Source organism: Vipera berus (assembly GCF_964194415.1).
Source record: "Vipera berus genome assembly, chromosome: 1".
Taxonomy (NCBI): domain Eukaryota; kingdom Metazoa; phylum Chordata; class Lepidosauria; order Squamata; family Viperidae; genus Vipera; species Vipera berus.
This window is the reverse complement of record NC_138202.1, coordinates 183,468,456-183,495,084: the sequence shown is the minus strand read 5'-3', so window position 1 is coordinate 183,495,084 and position 26,629 is coordinate 183,468,456. Positions and strand designations below refer to the sequence as shown.

At 40.3% G+C, this 26,629-nt stretch overlaps 1 protein-coding gene across 1 annotated transcript in view; it reads right to left on the bottom strand.

Annotated features, from left to right (window-relative positions):
* The window catches only part of VWC2L (von Willebrand factor C domain containing 2 like), a 159,132-nt gene extending 133,468 nt beyond the window's left edge, over positions 1-25,664 (bottom strand). Inside the window, exon 1 of the mRNA XM_081312816.1 lies at positions 25,259-25,664. Coding sequence (XP_081168942.1) covers positions 25,259-25,651 — 393 coding nt within the window. The 5' untranslated portion in view covers positions 25,652-25,664. The remainder of the gene's footprint in view (positions 1-25,258) is intronic.
* Positions 25,665-26,629: the final 965 nt, after the last annotated feature.

Below are 26,629 nucleotides of genomic sequence, written 5' to 3'. Positions count from 1 at the left end.
GCCCTTCCAAAAAAATGGTGACTGGGTGGTCTCTTTTATTTCAAATAATATATATAGTAACAGAGGGAGATCTATTTGATGACTTAAAAGCACTGACATGGAGGGTGAGCTGCCAAAGGAAGAAAGCTAGAATAAGGCTGAAGAAAAATGGGGTTTTGATTTATTAGCGAGGATTTTATATTACCAATTAAAATAGAATATACTTAAATAGACAAGATGTGTACTTTGAATATCAGATTTTGTTATGAATTGAGATAGAAAAATTTGGACATTTAAAACTTGGAAGTATAAATAATAAAAGTTAAATTTGAATATTGATGAGAAATTAAAAATTGGGGAAAACAAATAAATAGGATATTGAAATGTAAAAGTAAACAAGATACATAATAAGCTAAAAATTTGCTGATAAATGTAATAAATATGTTTTTTTATTTAATTGAGATAATAAGAACTGTATTAGCTTAAATATGAGATACTAGATATCAAGAGAAAAAGAGGAAATATTTGATGTTGAAATAGGGGAAATTTTGGTCATTAAATTTAAGACATTTGGAAACTAGTTGAAAATAAGAAATGTTATATTGTATTATTAATTAGATGATATAAGATGGTGGGAAATAGAATATACTCAAATAGATAAGATGTGTATCTTAAATTTTAGACTTTGTTATGAATTGTGATAAAGAAAACTTTTGTACCTAATATTTGGAAATTATAAATATAGAATGTTAAATTTAAATATTGATGGGAAACCAAAAATTGGGAAAAACTAACTACAGGATATTGATTGTTTATAAAGATTGAATGTTAAACTAACTAGGATATGTATAAGCTAAAAATTTATTGATAAATGTAACAATGCTATCTTTACTTAATTGATATAATAATAACTGTATTAGTTTAAATATGAGACAGTAGATATTAAAGGAAAATGAGAGGAAATATTTGATGTGGTAATTTGAGATTTGTACTAAAGATTTCTGTACGTTATTGAATTATTGATTAAACCAGCCACCATGTTGCTTTTTAAATACTTAAATGTAAAATTAGAAAATCAATAAAATATTACAAAAAAGAGAGAATATGCTGGCCCCAGTATGTGTGAGTTGGGATTAATATTTCTAACACCATTTTCTTAAACACAGGATATTCTCGGGGCTGTGTTCTAAGTCCACTATTGTTCACCCTGTTGACCCAGGACTGTTGTGCAAGATTTGCTACCAACCATATTGTGAAGTATGTGGATAATACAACAGTAGTGGACCTTATTCAGGATGATAATGATAGTTCTTACAGGGAGGAGATAGAGAGTTTGGTGGACTTGTTAATAAGAACAGCTTGGTTCTAACTGTATGAAAAGCAAAATAGATCATTGTCGATTTCAAAAAAGGAAGGCACAGTGATAGACCTGTGTATTAATGATTCAACTATAGAGGTGGTTAATATTACTAAGTTTCTGGATAGGTAAGTTTCTGGGTAGGTTACCTTTGTCATTCAACAATGAGACACTGGTGAAACAGGCACAGTAGTACCTGCATTTTTTTTGCATCGTATGAGAAGAGCACATCTTCTTTCCCCTGTCCTTATCACTTTTTACAGAGGGACGATTGAAAGCATCCTGTTGTATTGTATTACTGTTTGGTTTGGAAGTATTGTTTTGGATAGAGGGCTGTACAGAGAGTGGTGAGGATGGTGGAAAAGATTATTTGGAAGTTCACTTTCTTCTTTCTAGGACATAGCATGTAAATGATGCTTGACCAGGGTGTGCAATATTGTCAGACATCCTCTCAATGACCATTTTTTGTTACCTTCTGGGAGGAAGCTTTGCAGTATCTGAAGTAGAACAACTAGATTCTGTAATTGCTTTCTACAAAATAGTATCAACCTTGTTAACTCTCAAGACTTTTTTTCTGCTATGTATTCAAAATGAACTGTGATTAATATATATATTTTCTTCTTTTGAGAGCGGGCATTGGAATTTCATTTTAATGTATGCCCCTGTATACATAGAAAAGTGACACATAAAGATTATATCTATCTGTCTGTCTATCTATCTATCTATCTATCTATCTATCTATCTATCTATCTATCTATCTATCTACAGTATCTATCTATCTATCTATCTACAGTATCTATCTATCTATCTATCTATCTATCTATCTATCTATCTATCTATCTATCTATCTATCTATCTATCTTGATAACCTCAAATCTAATACAAAGATGAACATCCAACATCTGAAAGAAGCTGTGCTTGACAGGGTAGCATGGAGTTCACTTACCTACAAAATCACTAGGAGACTGAAACAACTAATTCGTTAAAAAAACAACAAATCAACAGCAATACTGTAAAAGACAAAATAGTAATTTAAGTCAAAATAGGCAAGAAAATGAGAACATCTATCCATTCTAGAGAAGTTCAAATCACCAGGACCAAATGTATCAGATCCCAGACTTCTGAAGGAGCTGGCAGACATGAACTTGGAACCACTGAACCACATATTTTAAAGATCCTGGAGCACCAGGCAACTACCAGAGGACTAGAAAAAGAACTGATATGACTCCAATATTCAAAAAGAGAAAAAAAGGACCCAGGAACTTATGGACAAATCAGCCTGGGAAGATCCTGGAGAAGATAATCAAGCAATGGATCTGTGAACACCTAGAAACAAACAAAATTATTACAAGATGCCAACAAGTATTTGTCAGGTGACTAAATTAGTGGATCAGGGAAATATTGTGAACATAGCTTACATATTTCAGTAAGGTATTTGATAAAATAGGCCACATCATATTTCTTGGTAAGATAGAACAACGTGAAATAGACAGCATAACCACTAGATGGATTCATAGCTGGCTGACCAACTTAGTTAACATGTACTCCTCAATGGAATTACATCCATTCAGTAGGATACCCCAAGGTTCTGTCTTAGGTCCAGTACTCTTCAACATCTTCATAAATGATTTAGGTGAGGGGAATAGAAGGGGAACTCATATTTGCAGATGACGTTAAGCTGGAGAAATAGCCAACACTTTAGAAGATACAAGAAGATTCAAGATACAGAAGGGTCTTGACAGATTTGAACACTGAGTCCTATCCAACAATATACAATTTAATGGTGAGAAAAGTAGGATCTTATACTTAAGCAAGAAAAATCAAATGCACAGGAATAGACTAGGGAGTACTAGACAGTACTAGGCTCAAAAGCAATAGCTATGAGAGGGATCTAGGATTCCTATTGAGGTAGTAGTGTGCAGCAGCTGCAAAAAAATCCAAAAAACCAATACCGTCCTAGGTTGCATCAACAGAAGGATAGTATCAAGATTACATGATGTTTCCCGATACTCCCGTGTAACACCTCTTCTCCGTGAGCTGCATTGGCTTCCGGTTGCCCTCCGGGTGAAATTCAAGGTGCTGGTAATGACCTATAAAGCTCTGAATGGCTTGGGTCCGGATTATCTAAGGGAACACCTGCTGCCGGCATCAACTTCCCATCGTCCTGTGCGCTCCCACAGGGAGGGCCTTCTCAGGGTGCCGACGGTTAAGGAGTGCCGGCGGGTGATCCCCAGGGGGAGGGCATTCTCTGTGGGCGCGCCTGCCCTTTGGAATGATTTACCGGTGGAACTTCGGACCGCCCCCGATCTGCGTACATTTCGCCGGGATCTGAAAACTTGGTTTTTTGATCTATCAGGCCTGGACTGAAGGGGTTTTAGCTTTTAATATTGTTTTAATTGTTGTGCTTATGTAATTTAATCTATTTTAATTTATACTATTTTTATATCATATTTTATGTTGCCCTGTAAACTGCCCTGAGTCCTTCAGGAATAGGGCGGTATAAAAATTTAATTAAATAAATAAATAAATAAATAAATAAATAAATAAATAAATAAATGATGTATTAGTACTGCTTTAGTACTGCACTAGTAAGACCACACCTGGAATACTGTGTCCAGTTCTGGTTGCAACAATACAAAAAAAAGATGTTGAGACTTCTAGAAAGAGTGTAGAGAAGAGCAACAAAGAGGATTTTGGGGACTGGAAGCTAAATTGTAAGATGAACAGTTGCAGGAACTAGGTATGTCTAGTCTAATAAAAAGAAGTACTGGGTGACATGACAGTAGTCTTCCAATATTTGAGAGGCTATTATACAGAAGAGGGGCTTCTCCCAAGCACGTGAATGAAGGAGAAGAAGTAACAGATGGAAGAATATCAAAGAGAGATCCAACTGAGAATTAAGGAAAAAAATTCTGACAGTGAGAACAACTAATCAGTGAAGTGATTTGCCTCCAGAAGTTGTGGATGCTCCATGATTGGAGGTTTTCAAGAAGATATTGGACAGTCATATGTCCAGAATTGTATAGGGCCTCCTGGTTGAACAGCAGGTTGAACTAGAAGACCTCCAAGAGCCCTTCCGATTCTGTTATTATGATATATCTGTGGTGTCATTTCTAGAAAACACATGACCTGCACAAGAAAGCAGAAATATAGGATCAAAGTATTGAGATTTATTGAACATATTTTCCCTTTGTCTTACAGCATATAATTCAATAGATTTAAAAATTATATAATTTAGATTTAGATTTCAGATGAACTACATATATTATGGGTGACAACTTTTTAAAATTTGGTGTAGTATTGCAACCATGCATGAAACCATTAAATAGTTTCCTTATATAGAAGATGGAGGCAATATATACTGTATACAGATCTGTATGCATGTGTGTCAGAACCCATTCCTATTTCATTTCTATCTATCCCCTCTGACCCAAAATCAAATCTCACCTTTCCCTGGGTTCTGCCATACTCCCAAGGGGGAGGGGGATATGCCCACAGGTTTGTTGCCTCTGCTTCCTCTATCCAGTACAATGTAACATTTTGCTTTCGTTTATTGCCTCTGTGTCCTCTATCTGCTACAATGTAACAATTTGCTTCCTGCATTATCTCTCTCTCTCTGAACTTTATCTCCATAAACTGTTAGCTAGAATAAGGGAGGAAATAAGGAATGTAACCATAGTGCCTGGTTTATTTCTACGCTCTCAGAGGAAGGTGTGAAGAAGCTGCCAATCATCGCTGCATGAACTGGAGATGGACCAATGTTATCTCCCCTTTTCCCATGATGGACCTAACACCTGGGGATTGGCCATCCCATACTGGCTGGGCGGACTATGGGGTGGGGTCTTGCTTGGGGATACTTTAATCTACCACTCTGTGTGGAAAATCTCAGATCCTCTCTATTATGCCTGCTATCAACTACTCTCAATAAAAGTTCCTGTTGGAATAAATTGTTTCCAAGAGTCCTGACAATGTGTTTGTGTTGAAAAAGATCAGTGAAAGTAACCTGTACCCCCTACCCCTCATGAAGGACATGTTATCCCACCTATCAAAAGGAAGAATTTTCACCAAACTAGACCTAAGGGAAGCATACTACTGTGTTAGGATTAAGGAAGGGGACAAATGGAAAACTGCATTTAATTGCCCAGTGGGATGCTACAAATAAAGTTTTGCCATTTGGACTACAAGCCCCCCCCCCCCAGTATTTATGCAATTAATCAACAAGGTGCTAAGGGAGCAGCTATTCAAGGGGGCCTGTTTTATTTAGATGACATCCTTATTTTCACCGAGTCCAAAGAGGAGCATGTCAACCTAGTCAGAGCGGTTTTAAAGAAACTGCGAGCTGTCCCCTATATGCCAAACTATCAAAATGCGAATTCCACCAGGAAAAAATAGAGTACCTGGGTTATCGCATATCCCCACAGGGCATTGAAATGGATCCCAAGAAGGTCAGGGCAGTGCTAGAGTGAACACCACCTCGTACAAGGAAGCAATTACAAAGTTTCCTGGGTTTTGAAAACTTTTACCACCAGTTCATCCCTTCATTCACCCAAATAGCCTTGCCCTCAAAAACTTGTTAAAAACGAGGGGGGAAACCTCAATGAAACCCAGCCAGCCACTGAAATGGACAATGGTATGCCAAGCGGCATTCAAAAGGTTAAAGAGATTCTTTTCTGCTGAACCCATACTGAGGCACCTGGACCCGGATAAACCTTTTGTAATACAGGTGATGTGGCAGTGGGGGCTGTACTATTACAAGAAAATGATGAAGGGCCACTGCAACCATGCATGTACATATCCAGGAATCTCACTGAGATGGAACACCACTGGGCTGTGTGGGAAAAGGAAGTGTACGCTGTGAGATGGTCATTACTTATGTGGCGCCATTTCCTTGAAGGGAATAAAATCCCTTTTCAGGTCTAGACAGACCACAAAAACCTGGAAGCACTAAAAACACCCAGAAAGCTCACCCCTAAGCTAGCCTGCTGGTCCCAGCACTTTCACCAATTCCGTTTTACACTCAAACACTTGCCAGGGGGGAAGAACTTCCTGGCAGATACACTGTCTCACATGCCCCAATATAACAGCACGGGAGGCACCAGTTCTAAACCACTCATGCCCAAACCACAACTGGCATCACCAGTAACAACCAGGGCCCAAGCTTTTCTGGCCCAGGGTTCCAGAAAAATAAACATGTGTGCATAATCAAGGACAGACTGCCATGGTAGGGGAAAAGTTATATATACCAACCACCCAGAGGGTCACTTTCATGCAGATGTGCCATGGTACAAAATCAGCAGGGCATTTTGGATTTGTAAAAAACACTACATTTAATTAAAAGGCAATTTTAGTGGCCATCCATGAAAAAGGACATAGAAAGCTACAGGCCCAGCTGCGCAACTTGTGCAGCTACTAAGAGGTTGCAAAAGAAATTGCCTGGACTGCTACAACCAGTGGAGAATCCCTCAGCCCCCTGGAGAGAAATATCCATGGATTTTATAGTGGAGTTACCAGAAAGCAATGGAAACACTATCATCTGGGTGGTTATGGACCTGTTTTCAAAACAAGTGCACTTTACCCCTTGCCAAAAGATTCCCGCCACAAAAATCTTAGCGGAACTATTTGTGCAGCACATCTACAGACTGTGTGGGGCACCCCAATGCATCATATCAGATAGGGGAGTGCAATTCACATCAGTTTTAGAAAGCATTTTTATCCCTCCTAGGAACCACTCAGGGACTGTCATCTAATCATCATCCTCAGTCCAATGGATCAATGGAATGTTCAAACTCAGTACTTGAGCAATATTTAAGGTGCTTTATTAATTTTCAGCAAACGCCACCGGCCAAAGTTTCAACCCTATGCCAGAAATAACCCCAAACGAACTGGAAATCCTATCACTGAAAGAATGGATATCCCAATTACAAAACACCTGGCCAGTGGTTAGGAAAACCTTAGACGAAGCTAGACAAGCACACAAAGCACAAGCAGATAAAAAAAGAGTTGAACCTAAACCATTCATTGTAGAAGAAATGGTATATTTGTCTACAAAATACTTAAAATACCTACAGCCCTGTAAAAAACTTGGTCCAAAATATATAGGACCTTTTCCAATTCAAAGAATCATAAACCCAGTAACACTAGAATTAGAACTACCTAAGAACCTCAGGCAAACACACCCAATTCTTTACTGCAGCTTACTGAAATGAGAACAACAGTCACCCTTACGGCCCAAAATCCACCACCACCACCTCCAATCATGGTTGAAGGAGAACAACACTTCAAGATAAAAGAAATCCTAGATGCTAGGAAGTATCATGGGGCAACCCAATACCTAGTAGCATGGAAACACCTTCCCTCCTCACAGAACGACTGGGTCCACAAACGTCACGTCAGAGCACCCAAACTGCTAAAGAAGTTTCATACAGAATATCCCACCAAACCAGACCAACCTCTATACCTGTTTTGTTTTCTCTACAGGTGGATCTCTTATATTTTTAAGGGGGACAGGATGTCAGAACCCATTCCTATTTCATTTCTATCTATCCCCTCTGACCCAAAATCAAATCTTACCTTTCCCTGGGTTCTGCCATACTCCCAAGGGGGAGGGGAGATGTGCCTGTGGGTTTATTGCCTCTGCTTTCTCTATCCAGTACAATGTAACCTTTTGCTTTCGTTTATTGCCTCTGTGTCCTCTATCTGCTATAATGTAAAAATTTGCTTCCTGCATTATCTCTCTCTCTCTGAACTTTATCTCCGTAAACTGTCAGCTAGAACAAGGGAGGAAATAAGGAATGTAACCATAGTGCCTGGTTTATTTCTACGCTCTCAGAGGAAGGTGTGAAGAAGCTGCCGATCATCGCTGCATGAACTGGAGAAAGACCGATGTTATCTCCCCTTTTTCTATGATGGACCTAACACCTGGAGATTGGCCATCCCATACCGGCTGAGCGGACTATGGGGTGGGGTCTTGCTTGGGGATACTTTAATCTATCGCTCTGCATGGGAAATCTCAGATCCTGTCTATTATGCCTGCTATCAATTACTCTTAATAAAAGTTCCTGTTGGAAGAAATTGTTTCTAAGAGTCCTGACAATGTGTTTGTGTTGAAAAAGATCTTGGTATATAAGTATTGCTGTGATGTAAGTTATTCAGATAAAACACACCTGAAATTCTGCAGAAGGCAGTGATTGTTTTTATTGTATTTAATTCTTGTCTTTGTTAAACATATTGATGAAATTTCTGGTTTTGGAAGATGGTTGCATATGAGTTGCTGAGAGAGTTTGATCAGGCCTATAGATTAGAAAATCCAAAGTGGGAATCCTCCAGTTTCATCTTACTAAAGGTTTACCTATGGGTGGACTTATTTAGTTACCATAGATTACATCAAGATATATAGTAACAATTTATCTTTTCTAAGCAGCTATTATGAGGATGGCAGAGAGTATGCTTGCAACCATCTTCTATAGTACTCTCACTTAAAAAAATATTAATGACACAGTTTTTCTGAAGCACACAATTATATGGAGCCTTCTCCATATAAGCCCTATTTGGATTTACTTCCCATCAAGGAAAAATAAATATTACAAGCCAGGATAGGTTTAATAATTCAGTACATTCCACTGAAAGCAAAGGACAACCCATGCTCTTTGCTGGACACTTGATTTATGTCTGCAGTTTCTCAAAGTGACTGAAGGTCAAACTATACTTAACACAAAATCAGGAGATTAAAAAAAATAATGCTGTGCATAGTGTCCCCCGCCCCAAATTCTCACCAGAATCACATATACAGGAATATATATGCATTTCTTTGGCCTGTACGAACTGGCTGAATCCCACTACTGATTACAGATAGGATAGGCATTTTCATACTGAAAGCTAATCTGCATTTTTTTCATTCTATATCAAAACATATGATACATATTTTGTAAATTTATTTTTGATTTTGACTCAAACTGTTTGTGTGGTTCATACTAGCTATTTTTCTATTTCATTTAATAATAATAAATGTTTTGTTTATGTACTATTTGTAAAATAAGTAAATGATGTTTCAGCAGGGGATATAAATTATATGAATGATACTAAACCACATGAAATGGGAATATGGTGACCAGTACCATGGGATGTGTCTTAGACTGCTACATGCAAATAGCTAGCAAAAAAAGATATATGCAGCTTACAACTACATTTGGGGAAAAATCTGGAGCTTGTTATTTTTCTTTCTGCTTTCAAAGTCAATATGAAAAAAAACAAGTATGTTTGTGTAAGCATACAAATCAGAATGTGTCTATCATTCTTAGCTGCATTTGAAAATAAACTGCATCCCTTGAGAAATTCTATCTCAAGTAGGTTGTCATGCATCAGATCCTGTTTAATATTGCACATTCATATTTGGGTAACTTTATGGCAGAACGTTCAGTTAAAATTCCTCAACCTGAGCACTGAAATGCTTGCCTTATGCCAGATGTCTGTATATGATGACAGAAGTCATTTTTCTGATAAGCCTCACCACTACAGTTCTGGTTAGAATATAGAACTAGAGTTTATCTTTCTGAGTTGATCAGCAAGTGGGTATGAATAAGAAAGAATGCTAACAAGTGATTTGAATACAATTTCCACCATTATTATTACCAATGGAATAATGATGTGGCTAATTACAAACTCATTCTAATTAGTTTAACTTTAATATCATTATTGACAACTCAAACTTTGGGACTGGGGAAAAATATGCTGTTAAAAGAGTCCTGTTTTAAAACAAAAGCTGAGATCAAACAACCCTATTCATCCTGCTGACTAATTTTGCAAAAATGCTTAATCTTGCTTGGAAAAGCAGTGCCAGTTCCCCACTTATGGGAGGTGTGGTGGGCACTGAGCCTGGTAGGTGCTTGCTTTCCTGTGGCAAGTCCTGGTCCTCTGGAATAGCTTCCCACTGAAAGTTATATTAGTCCAACTTTAGCCATCTTCCAAAAACAATTGAAACTATACCTGAGAGCATTGGAGACGACACCCCTTTATGGATTGCCTGTTTCATTTTCCCCCTCTATTGTTGGAGAAATGAACCCGAATGGGGGATATCATATTAATAAAACAACTCACTGAATAAGAAAAGAAAATCAGAATAGAGCTGGAAGGGACCTTGGAGGTCTTCTAGTCCAACCCCCTGCTCAAGCAGGAGACCCTATACCATTTCAGACAAGTGATTGTCCAGTCTTTTCTTAAAAATCTGGAGTGATGAAGCACCCACAACATTCTAATGGCATATCTGAAGTATATATGCTCATGACCATTAATGCTGTAGCAAATACTTCTATGAGGATTTATTTGGTTCTCCAACCTACCAAACTTTTTTTTCCTTCAAGATGTTTGAAAAATAGCTAAATGGGCCTATATCGTACTTCAAAATCAAGAAGCAATCTGTGTGTCAGAATCCATTTATATTTCATTTCTAACTATCTCCTCTGAGTAAACCCAAATCTCGTCTTCCCCTGGATTCTGCCATTCCCAAGGGGGAAAGGGAACAGGCATGGAGTTTTATGGCTTTCACTTCCTCCCTTAAATGTAACTGTCAAGTTTCTGACGTATGGGCTTTTCAAGTGACTCTGAGGCATTGTTTACCTTAAAAGTCCTTTATTAGCCTAATACACAGGCAAATGCTTGTTCGAAGGAAGCTGGAATCTGAAATCTCCACCCCTTGCACAATATAATTAAACACAATTCTCCACCTTTCTAATTTTGTCATTAATCATATTCTCCAATTAATTTAAAGAATCAACTTCCCTTCCATTAGAAGAACCGCCAAAGTCTTATCTTCTATAGAGAGACAAATGGCCTTCAAAGTGCATTCCTACTCTTCCCTCCCTCCAATTTTAAACTAAAACAATACACAAATCTTAAAGCAATACACAAGTTTAACATATGAAATAGCTACTTCTTCATCTCATGTCAAGCAATAACATTCGATGTTAGCAGCATTGACATCCGCCCCCCCCTTAGAAAAAGGACAGATCCTGTAATGTAAACAAAACAAAAGTTAGGAATTGGCTTTTGGTTTGTTGGGGTGTTTCTCATAAAACCTTTTGATAAGTCTGTCAGGTTTCACATCAGTAGATTTCACCCAAGTGGCTTCAGACAATGGGTATCCCTTCCATTGTACTAGGTATTGCAATTTTCCCTTAAAGATTCTAGAGTCAAGAATACGTTTTACTTCATAATGTGTTTGACCTGCTACCATGAGGGGTCCAGGTGCTTTCTTAGGGGGAGGTCTTAAAGTGGAGGTTCGAAAAGGTTTCAGCAAGCTACAATTCACTGGGTGAATTTTCCACAAACGTCTGGGTAGTTTCAATTTCACTGTGACCGGGTTGATGATTTTCACAATGGGGAAAGGCCCCAAGCATTTTGGTCCCAATTTCTTGTTTGGTAGTTTCAGGCATAGGTATTTGGTCAACAAATAGACCTTTTCCCCAACTTGGAATGTTCTTTGGGGAGCTCTCTTTTTGTCAGCTTGCTTTTTGTAGGTCTCAAAAGGTTTTTTAAGGCCACCTTTGTATTTTTCCAAACTTCTTCCCAACCCCTCACCCACTGATCAAGAGTCTGGGAAGCAGAGGGTAACTGAGGGTATTCCGGTATGGGGTTTAATTCTTTCCCTGTGGCTACACGGAAAGGAGTGTAACCAGTGCTGCTATGTACTGAATTATTGTAAGCCACTTCTGCAAAAGGGAGGAGGTCGGTCCAGTTTGTTTGTTGGTAAGAGATGTAGCATCTAAGGTATTGTTCGACCATTTTGTTGGCGGACTCTACAGCTCCATTAGTAGCCGGGTAAAAAGCAGTTGATAGGCCTTGAGATGATCCAATTAATTTAAGAAAGTTTCTCCAAAATTTCGCTGTGAACTGCACCCCCTCTGTCCAAAATTGTTCACTTAGGGGCGCCATGTAGTCAATAGATATATTTTAGGAACAACTTAGTCAGGCATAGAGCTGATGGAAGACCTTTGCAGGCGATAAAGTGAGCCTGTTTTGAAAATAGTTCTATCACAGTCCAAATGGCAGTATTTCCTCTACTATTGGGTAGGTCTACTATAAAGTCCATAGCTATTTCTTCCCATGGTTGAGAAGGTTTGGCCACCGGTTGCAATAACCCAGGGGTCTTTCCTGGGATTCTTTTCATGGTGGCACATACAATACAGCTCTTGACATAGTTTTCTACGTCTCGTTTTAGTCCCGGCCACCAAAATTGCCGGCGAATGATATGTAGAGTTTTTAGATATCCAAAATGTCCAACCTGTTTGACATCATGGCTGTGGTTGAGGGCCTTAAGGCGAAGAGCTTCAGGCAAGTACAATTCCCCCCCCCCTTGTAAGCCAGACCATCCCTGCATGTTAGGGATGTCTGATTGTCTTTAAACCATTGATCAGTGAGCAGTTCTCGCTTTATTTTCTTTACCCCGGGGTCATCAGGATTAGGGGTCCTGTGAGGTGTGAGTTGGGCCACAATTGGTGGACTGGGGATAATTGCCTCATGAACCTCTTCGCGTTCACTTTCGTATTGTGGCAATCGGGAGAGCGCATCAGCTAAGACGTTTTTTCTTCCTGGTATGTACTTTAGAGTAAAGTTGAAACGGTTGAAGTACTGTGCCAATCATACTTGTTTTGGGGACAATTTTGGGGGAGTTTCTAGTGCCTCTAAATTTTTGTGATCTGTCCATACTTCAAAAGGCACCTTGCTCCCTTCTAAGTAGTGCTGCCAGTTTAATAGCCCCCAACTAATTGCAAAGGCCTCCTTTTCCCAGACTGTCCATCTCTTCTCACTTTCAGTAAATTTCTTAGAGGTGTAAGCACAAGGTTATAGGACCTCACTTTTATTCTTTTGCAATAACACCGCTCCGAATGCCACATTGCTGGCATCTGCCTGAATTACGAAGGGCTCCCCTGGGCAAGGGTGCTTTAGGACTGGTTCAGCCACAAATAGTCTTTTTAAATTCTCAAAAGCTTTCTGACAACTCATAGTCCATGCTAGCGGCTGTCCAAGTCATGGTTTTCCCCCTCCCTTGCCCATTCTGAGTAGTTCTGTAAGAGGTAGAGCAATCTCAGCAAAAGAGGGAATAAATTGACAATAGAAGTTGGCAAACCCTAGGAAGTTCTGAAGCTGTTTGCGGGTTTTGGGGGGCTGCCATTCATTTATAGTTTTTACTTTGGCTGGGTCCATTTCGATACCCCCATTGGAGATTCTATAGCCAAGATAATCTAATCGGGTTTGGTGAAATTCACATTTCGACAGTTTGACATAAAGTTTGGCATTCAGTAGTTTCTTTAACACTTCTCTGACCAGTTTTATGTGGTCGGTCATATTCGTGCTGTATATCAAGATGTCATCAAGGTATACTAGGAACCCTTTGTATAGCTGTTCATGTAGGACCTCATTGATCAATTGCATAAATACGAATGGGACCCCCTGCAGTCCAAATGGCATGACTTTGAACTGGTAGCTCCCCAAGGGGCAGTTGAAGGCTGTCTTCCACTCATCCCCCTCCTTTATTCTTACCCGGTAATATGTTTCTCTCAGGTCTAACTGGTGAAGACGCTCCCCTTCGCTAGATGGGTTAGCAAGTCTTTCAGGAGGGGGAGAGGGTATTTATTTTCCACACTCACAGTGTTTAGGCCTTTATAGTCCATGCAGAGATGTAAAGACCCATCTTTTTTCTCTTTGAACAACACAGGGGCTCCCACAGTAGACTTGGCCTGTTCGATGAATCCCCTCGCTAGGTTTGTATCCACATATCGCTGCATCTCCTCCATTTCAAGGGGGGACATAGCATACATTTTTGGTTGGGGGAGTTTAGCCCCTGGTAGCAGTTCAATGGAACAATCAATGGGATGGTGAGGAGGCAAGGTATCGCATTCTTTCTCACTAAACACCTCCGTTAGGTCCTGGTACTCGCCAGGGATGAGTGGCTTGCCAGGAGGCCGTAAGGCAGCCATGTGCGCTTGCTCATTGGGTGGGCTAAAATCCCCTGTAACATCTGTTGAATCAATGGTGGGTTCGGGTCCTATCTCACAGTTCTCATTCCTTTTTCCCACCAGATAAGTGGCTTCCATGTGTCTAGCCAGGCTAGTCCTAGGATCACAGTCTCAGACATCTTTGGAGCTACTAGGAAGCGAATGAACTCTCAGTTTGCCTATCTCCAGGTGTAAGGGCTCTGTTAATTGTGTGACTAAAGTCCCTCCCATTAGAGAGCCATCAGCTTGCTCAAACCTCACAGGTTTGGAGAGTGGCTTGGCCCGTATGCCCAGTCTCAAGGCACATGACAGGCTAATGATGCATCGAGAGCAGCCGGTATAAAGTAGCACTTTCAGGTCTACTTGTGCCCCTGACTTAGGGATTATGAGTTTAGCAGGCAATAAAAAAGGTAGGATGGGTCGACTCACCATTGGGTCATTCTCCCCTTCATCGTTGCTGTCAAAACTGGGTAAAGTGGGGGTGGGCCTGGTCGGTGGGTCAGTGTTCTCCTGGGTGGGGGATGTAACCTGGGTAACAGGCTCCTGGGTGGCCCAGTTGGACTTTTCTCTCAATGGCTGCTGTGCGGGTTTCTTCCTCGTTGTTGGATCTGGTCTACTCTGCTGTTGCGGGTAAGGAACTGGGCAGTTCACTGCTCGATGTCCCTGCTGTCCACATCGAAAGCACTTGATTGGCAGACCTGTAGGTGGTCTAGGTCTTTCAGCAGTAGCAGATGTTGGGGGTTTTCGGGGTGGTGGTAGCCATCTGGATCCTGGTTTTGGTGCAGTTTCAGGTGGGGGAGGCTTTTTATAGTGGGCGAGCTGGACATCTAATTTCACCGCTGCCTGGTACCATTCATGCAGCTGGTTGGGTACAGCTCGATAGATACATGCCTGAGAGAGGTGGTCATCTAAACCTTCTCTAAAAAGATGAATCATTGATTGTTTAGGCCATCTCTCTATCCTTCCTGCCATCTTTTGAAACTCCCGCACATACTCTAGGGCAGCTTGCTTTATCTTATGGATTTGTTCTTCTGCTTTGAGGGCAATGGATGTGTCCTCAAACCTCTCCCTCAGCCCCAGGAGGAAAAGGTGGGGGTCCTCCAATTCAGGGGCCTGCTCATTATATTAATTGTTCAACCATTCAGATGCTTCTCCCTCTAGGTTGGATGCAATCACATCGACCATCGCACCCGGGTCCGGGTAAGAGTGACCCCAGCGATTCAAGTGAGAGCGAACTTGGTTGAGGAAAAAAGTCAGTTTCTCTGGGTCCCCATCGAAGGTTGGTCTGAAGCGTGGGCTCATCATTGCTTGCTGGGGCCCCCATTGCTGCTGGCCCCACCCTAGTTGTTGGTTCAACGGCTGCTGGGGCCCCCATTGGTGCTGTCTCCCCCTTGGCTGTTGGATCAACTGTTGCTGGGAGTCCTACTGCTGCTGGCCCCCTCCTGGCTGTTGATTCACTGGCTGCCATGGCCCCACTGCTGTTGTTGTGTCTCCAGTGGCTGCTGGCCCCACTCTGGTTGCTGATTTAATGGCTGCCAGGGCCCCCCTTGCTGCTGTTGTCCTCCCACCAGCTCCTGATCTTCAGGCTTCTGCACCACCCCCAGCTGTTGCAAGGCTTCTATTAGCTGGGGCAAGCTCAGAGGTTGTTGGCCTTCCACTTGTGGTGGCTCCCCAAATTCCCATTGCTGCAGAGGCCACATGCTGGGGTCTTCTGTAGATTGGTGGCCCCCAGGGGGAGATCTTTCTCTGTGGGCGCCCCGGAACCATGGAACCAGTTACCAGTTGAGCTCCGGACGGCGCCCGATCTTCGCTCCTTTCGCCGCGATCTAAAAACATACTTGTTCGAACAAGCCGGCCTGGCCTGAGGGGGGATTGGTGGGGTTTTTACTGTCATTTTATTGGGGTTTTTATTATGTATTAACTGTTTTTAATGGGCATGTATTTAATTACTTTTTAACTTTTGTAATTCTGTGTTTTATTCTTGCCCTGTACACCGCCCTGAGTCCTTCGGGAGAAGGGCGGTATAGAAATATTAATAAATTAAATTAAAATTAAATTCTGTCTCAATGGATATGGAGGGCTTGGCAGGGGACTCCTGGATCTGGCAAGCAGTCTGATCTGCAGACAGGATTTTCCACTCACCCGAGTATTCAATCTCAACTGGCCTGGCTGCTCCGAGGCTCCTGGAGTCTTTGCTGGGCTTAATCCACTCTCCTGGTTATTTAGGTCTGGCTCCCAACCTGGGAGGATTGCTGAAACTCTTTCCTTGCCGGCTTCTTAGCTGGCCCTTCCCTCACTGGGGTGGCTGCTGGTGCCAGGCAATTTTACTCCTTCCATTATGGGATCTTCCCCAACTCTTTGTCAGCATGCCTCCAAAGCTTGGAGACAGCAACGGGAGGTCGGGACTCCCTAATTAGTTTAAAAAGTAGTGTGGATTCCAGCTTGATGTCAGGTGTCCGATGTATGGGCTTTTCAAGTGACTCTGAGGCATTGTTTACCTTAAAAGTCCTTTATTAGCCTAATACACAGGCAAATGCTTGTTCGAAGGAAGCTGGAATCTGAAATCTCCGCCCCCTTGCACAATATAATTAAACACAATTCTCCACCTTTCTAATTTGTCATTAATCATATTCTCCAATTAATTTAAAGAATCAGCTTCCCTTCCGTTAGAAGAACTGCCAAAGTCTTATCTTCTTTAGAGAGACAAATGGCCTTCAAAGTGCATTCCTACTCTTCCCTCCCACCAATTTTAAACTAAAATAATACACGTCTTAAAGCAATATACAAGTTTAACATATGAAATAGCTACTTCTTCATCTCATGTCAAGCAATAACATTCGATGTTAGCAGCATTGACATCATGGTTGAAGGAAAACAACACTTCAAGGTAAAAGAAATCCTAGATTCTAGAAAGTACCACAGAGCAATTCAATACCTAATAGCTTGGAAACACCTTTCCTCCTCAGAAAATGAGTGGGTCCATAAATGTCACATCAGAGCACCTAAGTTGCTAAGAGGTTTCATACAGAATATCCCAACAAACCAGGCTTACATCTATATTTTTGATTCCTCTACAGATGGAGCTCTTCTATTTTTAAAGGGGGCAGGATGTCAGAATCCATTTATATTTCATTTCTAACTATCTCCTCTGAGCAAACCCAAATCTCATCTTCCCCTGGATTCTGCCATTCCCAAGGGGGAGAGGGAACAGGCATCATACATTATGGCTTTCACTTCCTCCCTTAAATGTAACCTTTGTTTATTCACCTGCCTGCTATTTATCACAATATAATCAATTGCTTTCTCACTAGGCATTCCCTCTCAACTTATGGGCAAGTAGGAAAGGGGGTGGGAAAGGGAGAAATGCAACCCTCCAGAATCTGGTTTGTTTCTCCAAATGAAGTGTGAGGAGGGTGGAAATGATCCTGCTGCAAACGGACTGTTATCTCTCCTTTCCCACGATGGGCTTACCACCTGGAGCTTGCCTGATCTGAAACTGATCGAATGAACTGTGGAGTGAGGTTTGCTTGGGGACACTTTAAAAATATTGATCTGTGAGGGAATTCCTCAGATCCTGTCTATTATGCCTGCTATCTCCTATTTCTTAGTAAAGGTTCCTGCTTGGAAAATCTTGTCTTCATGAGTCCTACTTTCTTAAGATGTGGGCTGAAGTGGGTTCTGACACTGTGCCATCAACTTCATTTATAAATGCTTCTGAGGACCAGAAACACAGGAGTGAGATTGGATACTAATATTGAGAGTCTACCTCTCCATGCTGCTACTGTTTGACTGTTTCAAACACATCGATGCTGGAGGCTCTTTTGTGAGTAAACCCCAACAAGCTGTCAAAATTTCAAATGTGCCAAATTGCCTATGTTTTAGCTGAAGGAATTCCAGTACAGTGGTACCTTGGTATTCAACTGCTTTGAAATTCATTGAATTTGGTACTCAATGCTTTTTGTAAACATCTTGTCCCAGTACTCATCATATGTTTGGTACTCAATGCACAAACTAGAACTTGTGCCTCACTACATTATTCTTTATAGGATAAATGAGTTTGGTACTCATTGTTTTTGATACTCATTGCACCTCCTGGAACCAATTATGCAATGTCCCTCTGCCTGACATATACTTTCTCCTCCCCCACTCCTCCAACTTAAATTACCAGAGGGTGCAGAGGTTGACATCTCTGTGAAAATCCAGAGGAATAGCTAGCACAAAGCAGCCCTCAAACTTGTGCAAATGATAAGCTAATGTAAGACTATGAGATACTTTTCTTCGAATTAGTTTATTTTGTAATCTATTTATAAGTAGATTCTTGTCCATAATTGGAATATTTTTACTGAAATATTCTTAATAGGCATGCAAAGTCAGAGGCTGTCATATGTGGAAAGATTTATTTGGAAATGTTATTTGGTTATTTAGTGTATAAATAATTTTACTTATCAACAACTCAGTTCATTTCTTCCAGATGAAGAATGTCAATTTCCACTAAAGGCAATGATCTTGAAACAAAGGCTTAGCTAAAACTTTTTTAAAATGCTGTAAGTCTCGTAACTCAGCAACCAATTACTTAGCTTGATGAATTTTTGTCCATTGATATTTTAGCTTAATTCATATGCAAGTTTCTTTGCAAGAAATTGTCAGTCTTACAAAGTAGACAGAAAACATGACCAGAGAGCTAATTCTACTTTATCACAAGGTTGCATTATAGAATCTTGCAGATCTGAGGATACCTGCGACCCCCACCCACTTTACAGCCCCCAAATTGGGGAAGGTTTCTTCTGAGTCTCTTGCACTGCAAGAATTTCTCAGTTGCTCCTTTAGTTGTGTCTCTGTTGCCCTGTCTCCCAAGGCCATTCCTACATATCATTACTGGAAGGATCCTTTGTATAGCTCTGGCAATTTGTGCTATAGTATCTCAAGTTGCAAACTGAAATGGATTTTTTATTTAAAAAGGTGATTACTTATCCTATATGGAGAACCATTTCATGTGAACAAATTGTCACATAAAAACAACAGCATTCAGCTATGCTTTTATGGAGCTACTGCAAATAGCATATATGAATTCACACATTCAAACTTTCATGACAAGATCTTCACAGCAATGTTCACAACAATTCTCTGTTTAATAATTCTCTAATAATAATGGGAAGGGGTGAACAATTTCCACTAGAACAAACCTTCAGAGCTGACTGCAAATTTGAAGAAGATATTTGAGATATCCTAAAGCAGATACTTTTTTTATACACATAAGAATTCCTGATTATTTCATATTATGACTTGTGGTGGGGAAAGAGAAGATATGATTCTTTCTAATTTTCATTTATTCTAATAAAATATGCTTAGCTTACTGAAATGTTATTTTATCAAAATATTTTTAATTATTAAATTATTATTTTCATCTCCCTGAAGTCTTTTCTGGATTTCATATGGGAGTAGTGTGAGAAGTCAGTCCCCCAGAGAAGGAAATATTAAAAGGGCAAGAAAATATATTTCCTCAAAGGATCTTAAAGAGGCAGAAAAGCATGCCCAGTTTTCTTAATAGCCCCAAGTCTCCCTCCCCCAAGCAGAAACCAGCTCTATAGAAATGCAGATGTAAACCAGGAAAGTTAAAGCTAGAAGATTAAGAAGACAAAGACACCTAAAATCTACATACCCCACCCAAAGTCTAAGACAGGACATAATAGGATTAACTCACAGATGCCAAAGGGCATACCCAGACTCAGGTCAGAATACATGACACAGGAAATACAAAGCCTCAAACAGGAACAGGAAACAACTCCAAATAAAAGGCTCCAGAGGGTATAAAAACCCACTCCCTACATGTGCTCTCTCTCTCTCTCTCTCTCTCTCTCTCTCTCTCTCTCTCTCTCTCTCTCTCTCTCTCTCTCTCTCTCTCTCTCTCTCTCTCTCTCTCTCTCTCTCTCTCTCTCTCTCTCTCTCTCTCTCTCTCTCTCCTTCAGAGCCATCTTCCTGTCTGGCTCTCCTCTTCAATAAACTGCAACCTTCTTTCTAAAGCAGTTGCCATGTTGTTTATCCCTGGCTTGGACTGAACCATGATGAAGACTTTCCCTTCAACAATTTGGTGACCCAGATGGGACTCCAAGCTAACTTCTCCAATAGACTGAGACTGGTAAGCACCATCTTGCTGACAGCAGACCCCTTGTGTCTGTGGATGGGTTTCCCAGGCCCTGCCCATGTGCAGCCAGGATAGTAAAGGGAGTTTTGAGTTTGAGCTCAAGGGCTGCTTTGGAAAGAAGGCGAAGATGAGTACCTCTAAACCTTAACTTTAAAGTCCAGGGAAACAAAGGAAATGTGTTTATGTCTGTGTGTGAGAGTGAGAAACCCTTTTTCCCAATCACAGTTGGATTTTGCTTCCTCTGGCCTGTCCTAACCGCAGAAAGGATCTGTTCAAGTGGCATACCCTGGAAAGCATGGGGATTTGGCCAGAGTGCAGGACCTTTTGTCAGGAAAAAGGGAGAGGCTGTGTGCAAATGGAATGGAATGAGTGAATGAGAGAATTGGATTTGGGCAACTAACTGGTTAGGCCCTGTAAGCAAAGCAAAGCCTAGTTCAGAAGGTGCCAGTACTCACTAAGTAGTGGGCAGCAGGTCCTTCCAGATCCACAAGGGGTCTGAAAACTAGTGGCAGGAAAAGAGGTGCCAGTACTCACCACTTTTCAGGAAAGTGGCAGGTCCTCCTGGACTCATGAGGGGTCTGAAAACCAGTGGCAGGTAGTTCCCAGGAAAGGAGGTTCTTGTACTTTGTCAGGGAACTGAAGTCTTCCCAGACATTTTTTTGTCCAAAAACTGTGAGGCAGAAGTTTGTTTTCCCTTTTTGTACCTGACTGAGCCAAAGTGAGCCCATCTGAGAGGGAACATGGGAAGCGGCAGTTCAAAGGTGACAATTAGGACTCCCCTAGGAGATTTGCTTGAGGTGTGGGACAAGAGGCAAGTGCCCATCCTGGATGGTGTGGAAAAAGAAGTGAGCAAGAGAAATTTGTGAAGAATGGGCTTTGTTAGGGCTTTTGGTGGGAAACCAATTTGGCTAAATAAAGGTACTTACAGGGTAAATAAGAAATAGTGATTCTCTCTCTCTCTCTGTGTCTCTCTCTGTCTCCAACCACATGGTATGTTTACGATTTTTGCCTTCCATAATTTGAGTTAACTGAGATGGTGGGAATGACTAGGATGTGTAAAACTAAGACTTCTGTTTCCATTTTCTGTTCTCTTTTCCTTGTCTTTGTGTATATATATGTGTCAAAGTCTTTGTGTGTGAGGTAAATGTGACTGTTTTAAAGAATTTTAAAATTTTGTTAGAAATTCTGTTTAAAATAAGCCACCAAAAGGAAATACGCTCAGTCTTTTGTCTGGTGGGAGGGAAAATTTATCCAGAATGTTTGTATTGCCTGTTTGTATTAGTAGCTGCACACACCACACACGTGCACACACCATTCATATAATCACACTGAGTATATCCCCTCCACTTACCTTCAGTAAAGCTCCAGCCTGATTCTTGTCCTGTGTCATTAAAACTTTGTAGGAACCATTTCCAGCAAATTCCAAGGGGGAGGGAACCAGGCCCCCTCAGGTGATTTGCAATTCATATGCCCTGACTGAGGAAATAGCAGGAAAGAGATCTCCAAACCTAAGTCCTGAATATCTTGCACAGGTGGACTCAGATTGGGAGTCCTAGGGATCATTATGTGCAATTTAAGAAAATTTAATAGCCTGGCTTGCATACTTGCCTACCTCAATTGGACAACACTAACCTGGATGAACTGCACTAAGAGCTAAGGCAGGAAACAACCCTTGAAAATGGGTAGCCAGAGGTTATGTACTGAGGCAAAGCATGGCTGTGAAGAATTTTGGGAGGAATGTGCAAACCTGACTGGAAGCTCAAAGTGACATCCAACATTTGAAAATGATTGGCACAGAATATTGGACAGTGTAAATTTCTTTTCTATCTTTTTCTGCTTGCCTCCATTAGTGTCTCCCCCCCTTTTTTTGGCTTAACAGTTTAAAGCTTGTTTACCAAGTCTCCCTGACCAGATCAATTTTAATCTTGTGCCAGTAAAAGTGTGTCACTCGCACAATTATGGCACAAAGGGGGCATTTGTGGGAAGTCGGTGTCCCAGAGAAGGAAATATTAAAAGGGCAAGAAAATATATTTCCTCAAAGGATCTTAAAGAGGCAGAAAAGCATGCCCAGTTTTCTTAATAGCCCCAAGTCTCCCTCCCCCAAGCAGAAACCAGCTCTATAGAAATGCAGATGTAAACCAGGAAAGTTAAAGCTAGAAGATTAAGAAGACAAAGACACCTAAAATCTACATACCCCACCCAAAGTCTAAGACAGGACATAATAGGATTAACTCACAGATGCCAAAGGGCAACTCCAAACAAAAGGCTCCAGAGGGTATAAAAACCCACTCCCTACATGTGCGCTCTCTCTCTCTCTCTCTCTCTCTCTCTCTCTCTCTCTCTCTCTCTCTCTCTCTCTCTCTCTCTCTCTCTCTCTCTCTCTCTCTCTCTCTCTCTCTCTCTCTCTCTCTCTGGCTCTCCTCTTCAATAAACTGCAACCTTCTTTCTAAAGCAGTCACCATGTTGTTTATCTCTGGCTTGGACTGAACCATGATGAAGACTTTTCCTTTAACAGTAGTACATGGTTTGAAAACACCCTGTGCTTTAGAAATACCATTCACATTTCTCAATGACAGAACCATATTAGTAAGAGCTATAGCAACGGAGTAAGCTTGCTTAATAAATGGAGAAGAGAAAATCACTCCTTCCCAATGATTTCACTGATAAGGAACAGCAGGGCAACAAAGCAATCTGGAATAAGATAGGGCATGGAATTATAAGTCTCTTACAAGCTTTCTAGCCTCTTAACTAATCTTGGCTGGATTGTGCCCACAATATGCGAGCTTACTGATCACAAATATTTTTATGCAATGACTCTTATGACTAAAATAGCAGTTTCCCACGTATTATCCTTATTAAAGGAGCAAGGAGCAAAGATCATAACAAATGATCTTTAAAATAATACATAAATGATAGCAAACACCAGGTATCATTAAATCTAAAATATGTCTTTAGATAGAGAACAAGGTGAGAAATGTTAGGGCTGTATTGGCAGCTTCTCTAAAAATAATAATTCAAGCTTTGGAAAGGAAGTCTTGGAGAACTATGCTTAAAGAACGCTTGAACAAGAATCATTTTGGGCAGGAATCCATATGAAAGCATGCATGACAGATGACTATCCATTTTGTTTGAATACTTCAGTGAAGGAAAATTTGTTTTCCTATAAATAATTCCCTTATTGCTATTTGGGCATGATAGAGAATCGTTTCATTTTCCTCGTGTGTCATCCATTCAGATATTTGAAGAATACTGTCATTTCCTCCCTGAGTCTTCTCAAGACTAAACATTCTAATTCCTTCAATCTCTTTTCATGGGACTTAACATCTAGTTCCCTGATCATATTCCTTGGCCATTTCTAAGCATGTTCCATGCTGCCTGAATTCTTCAGACTTAATACAGTATCTGGGATCTGGTCAATAAAAATAAAATGGGGCAACTTTCTTTCATAATTTTAAAACTATACTTCTGTTACAATATGTAGTCTAACATTGCAATTGTCTTTTTTTTTGAAGCAATGTCACATTGCAGACATTTGGTTTGTTTTAATTAAATATTTTTCAGATGTATTATTACTAGGCCAGACATCCATTGTTGCGCACTATACATTTTGGTTGCTTCAGTAAAAAACTTTGTATTTCTCATATGAAGTTTCAGTCAGTCAAACAGCCTTCGCCCAGGTTCGCCTGGTGCGCCAGTTGCGGCCCTATCTAGACCGGGATGCCTTGCGTACAGTCACTCATGCGCTCGTGACCTCTCGTTTGGACTACTGCAACGCTCCCTACATGGGGCTGCCCTTGAGGACCACTCAGAGGCTTCAACTGGTGCAGAATGCAGCCGCGTGAGTGGTGTTGGGGGTCTCCCGATACTCCCATGTTACACCTCTGCTCCGCGAGCTGCATTGGCTGCCGGTTGCCCTCCGGGTGAGATTCAAGGTGCTGGTAATGACCTATAAAGCCCTACATGGCATGGGTCCGGATTACCTATGGCAGCACCTCCGTCCAGTGTGCTCCCACAGAGTAGGCCTCCTCAGGGTGTCTCCGATCAGAGAATTTTGATTGGTGGCCCCCAGGGGGAGGGCGTTCTCTGTGGGCGCGCCAGACCTATGGAACCGCTTGCCGGTTGAGCTCCGGATGGCCCCTGAGATTCGCTCCTTCTGACGCGATTTAAAAACCTATCTATTTGAACAATCTGGCCTGGTCTGATGGGTTTGGGGTTTGGATTCGGTTTTAACATAGTTTTAATTATTGTATTATATTGGGCATAATTATTTAATCTTTTTTTAACTTTTGTATTTATATTTCGATATTTATTGCCCTGTACACCGCCCTGAGTCCTTTGGGAGAAGGGCGGTATAAAAATTTAATAAATAAAAAAATAAATAATAATAAATAAAGTGGTGTCTGTATTATATTTCTGTGATGCAAGAAACAAGAAATCTAACATATTTTTTAGAAGAAATATTTGGACTGACATGCTCCTTTGAGTTATTTCATAGCTCTGGACTTTATTTCATCCAACGATTTTGAACAGAAAAGTATATAATTAAAACATTGGCTTAAATGGAAACCCTACAACTGGATACCTAGGAAGTAAATTTGGTAATTGTGTTTCCTTTTCCTATTCTATATTTCGTTGGCCTGTATGATATCCATTAATTAGTATGGCAGAAATTACAATTAATGTTCTAATGAGTTTGGAAAAAAATATGAAAAACCTGATTAATTTAGCATTTGACACTGTCTGTGCAAAATCAACCAAGTGATTTTATCAGTATGTATTTTTTGGACTTACCTTAAACTCCTCTAGGATTTTGTAACTTTTCCCATGGTATTCACAAAAGTTCTTCACTTCTTTGCATTCTGGACAGCATCCATTGTGTTCTACTTTAGTACATTTTGGGTGGATTTTGGGGCATTCTGGTTGGTCACAAACAGGCCCATCCTCGGTACAAACACATGGACAGTTGGAATGACCAGGGAAAAAACGCTCCCCAAGTTTGTATACAAAACCACTGTCATCTACACATCCTTTCCCACGATAGTCATCAAAAATCAGATTATTATCATTATTTGAAATCTGATCACCTTCATCAGCAGGGTAGTCTTCATGATTGAAAGCAGCTGGAGTGACCAAAGAAGGAATTAGCAACAGAAATATGTAGGCTTCATGAATATGAAGAGCCATTCCCCCTCCTGAGCTTCTGAATATGTTGCTTATATCAGATATGTATAGATGCTTCCATGGAGAGGCCAGTGTGATGCACTGAAAACATATATATAAAAAAGAAATTGAAACATTTTTTTTTTAAAAAATGCATTTTTCCCTACTCCTTTGTGACACTTCCACCTGCCAGGCTTTAGCTCATTAGAAAATTCTGTCTTCTATCAATTCCTAAGAGAACAAAGTAAACCAGTCCATATTTCCATCCTGTCTGCAGTAATAACAAACAGGAAAACATGCACATAACTTGAATAATCTTCAAGTTGCACAGGCTCTTTTCTGTTGTGAGGAACTGTTGATTCATCTTCATTTCAATGACATGAGCCTTGTGCATTTCAATATTGTAGTTTAAAAGTAAATAGAGTGATATTTTCATCAAATTAAAGCAATAGTGCAAAAAATTCCTTGCCATATTTTTGATTCAAGCTTTTCTTCATATTACACATTGTTGTAACTAGAAAAGTATGAGAAAATGTTATTCACATTTGCCTTTTTCCCTGTTACCCAAATAAGATCAACTGCTGCATCTTTACATTAGTCAAGTTCTTATCTAATTACCATGTTGAATATTTATATTGTAAACAATTGTAAATCAAACTTATTTTATTGAATGGCTTGCACATTTGTTGCTTATATATATAGTTGTTTTTGTTTTTGCTAATTTGCTGTAAATGATTCTTTTAAGGATGGGACTAAGATATTGCTTCCAACCCAGTTCAAGAGTCCATTCAAAATATGTGTTTTCATGAAAAATAAAATTAAAACAGCCTTTTCATTTTAAAGAACTTTACAATCAAATTATATTTAAGTTACTAGGAAAATTAATCATTGAAGATTGCAGAATTTTTACACTGTCTATTGTAATCTGTCCTTAGAACTGGTTCATGCTGGCTTTTTCTTAGCAAGACCTCCATTGTGCTCTCCATGAGATTGATGTCACAT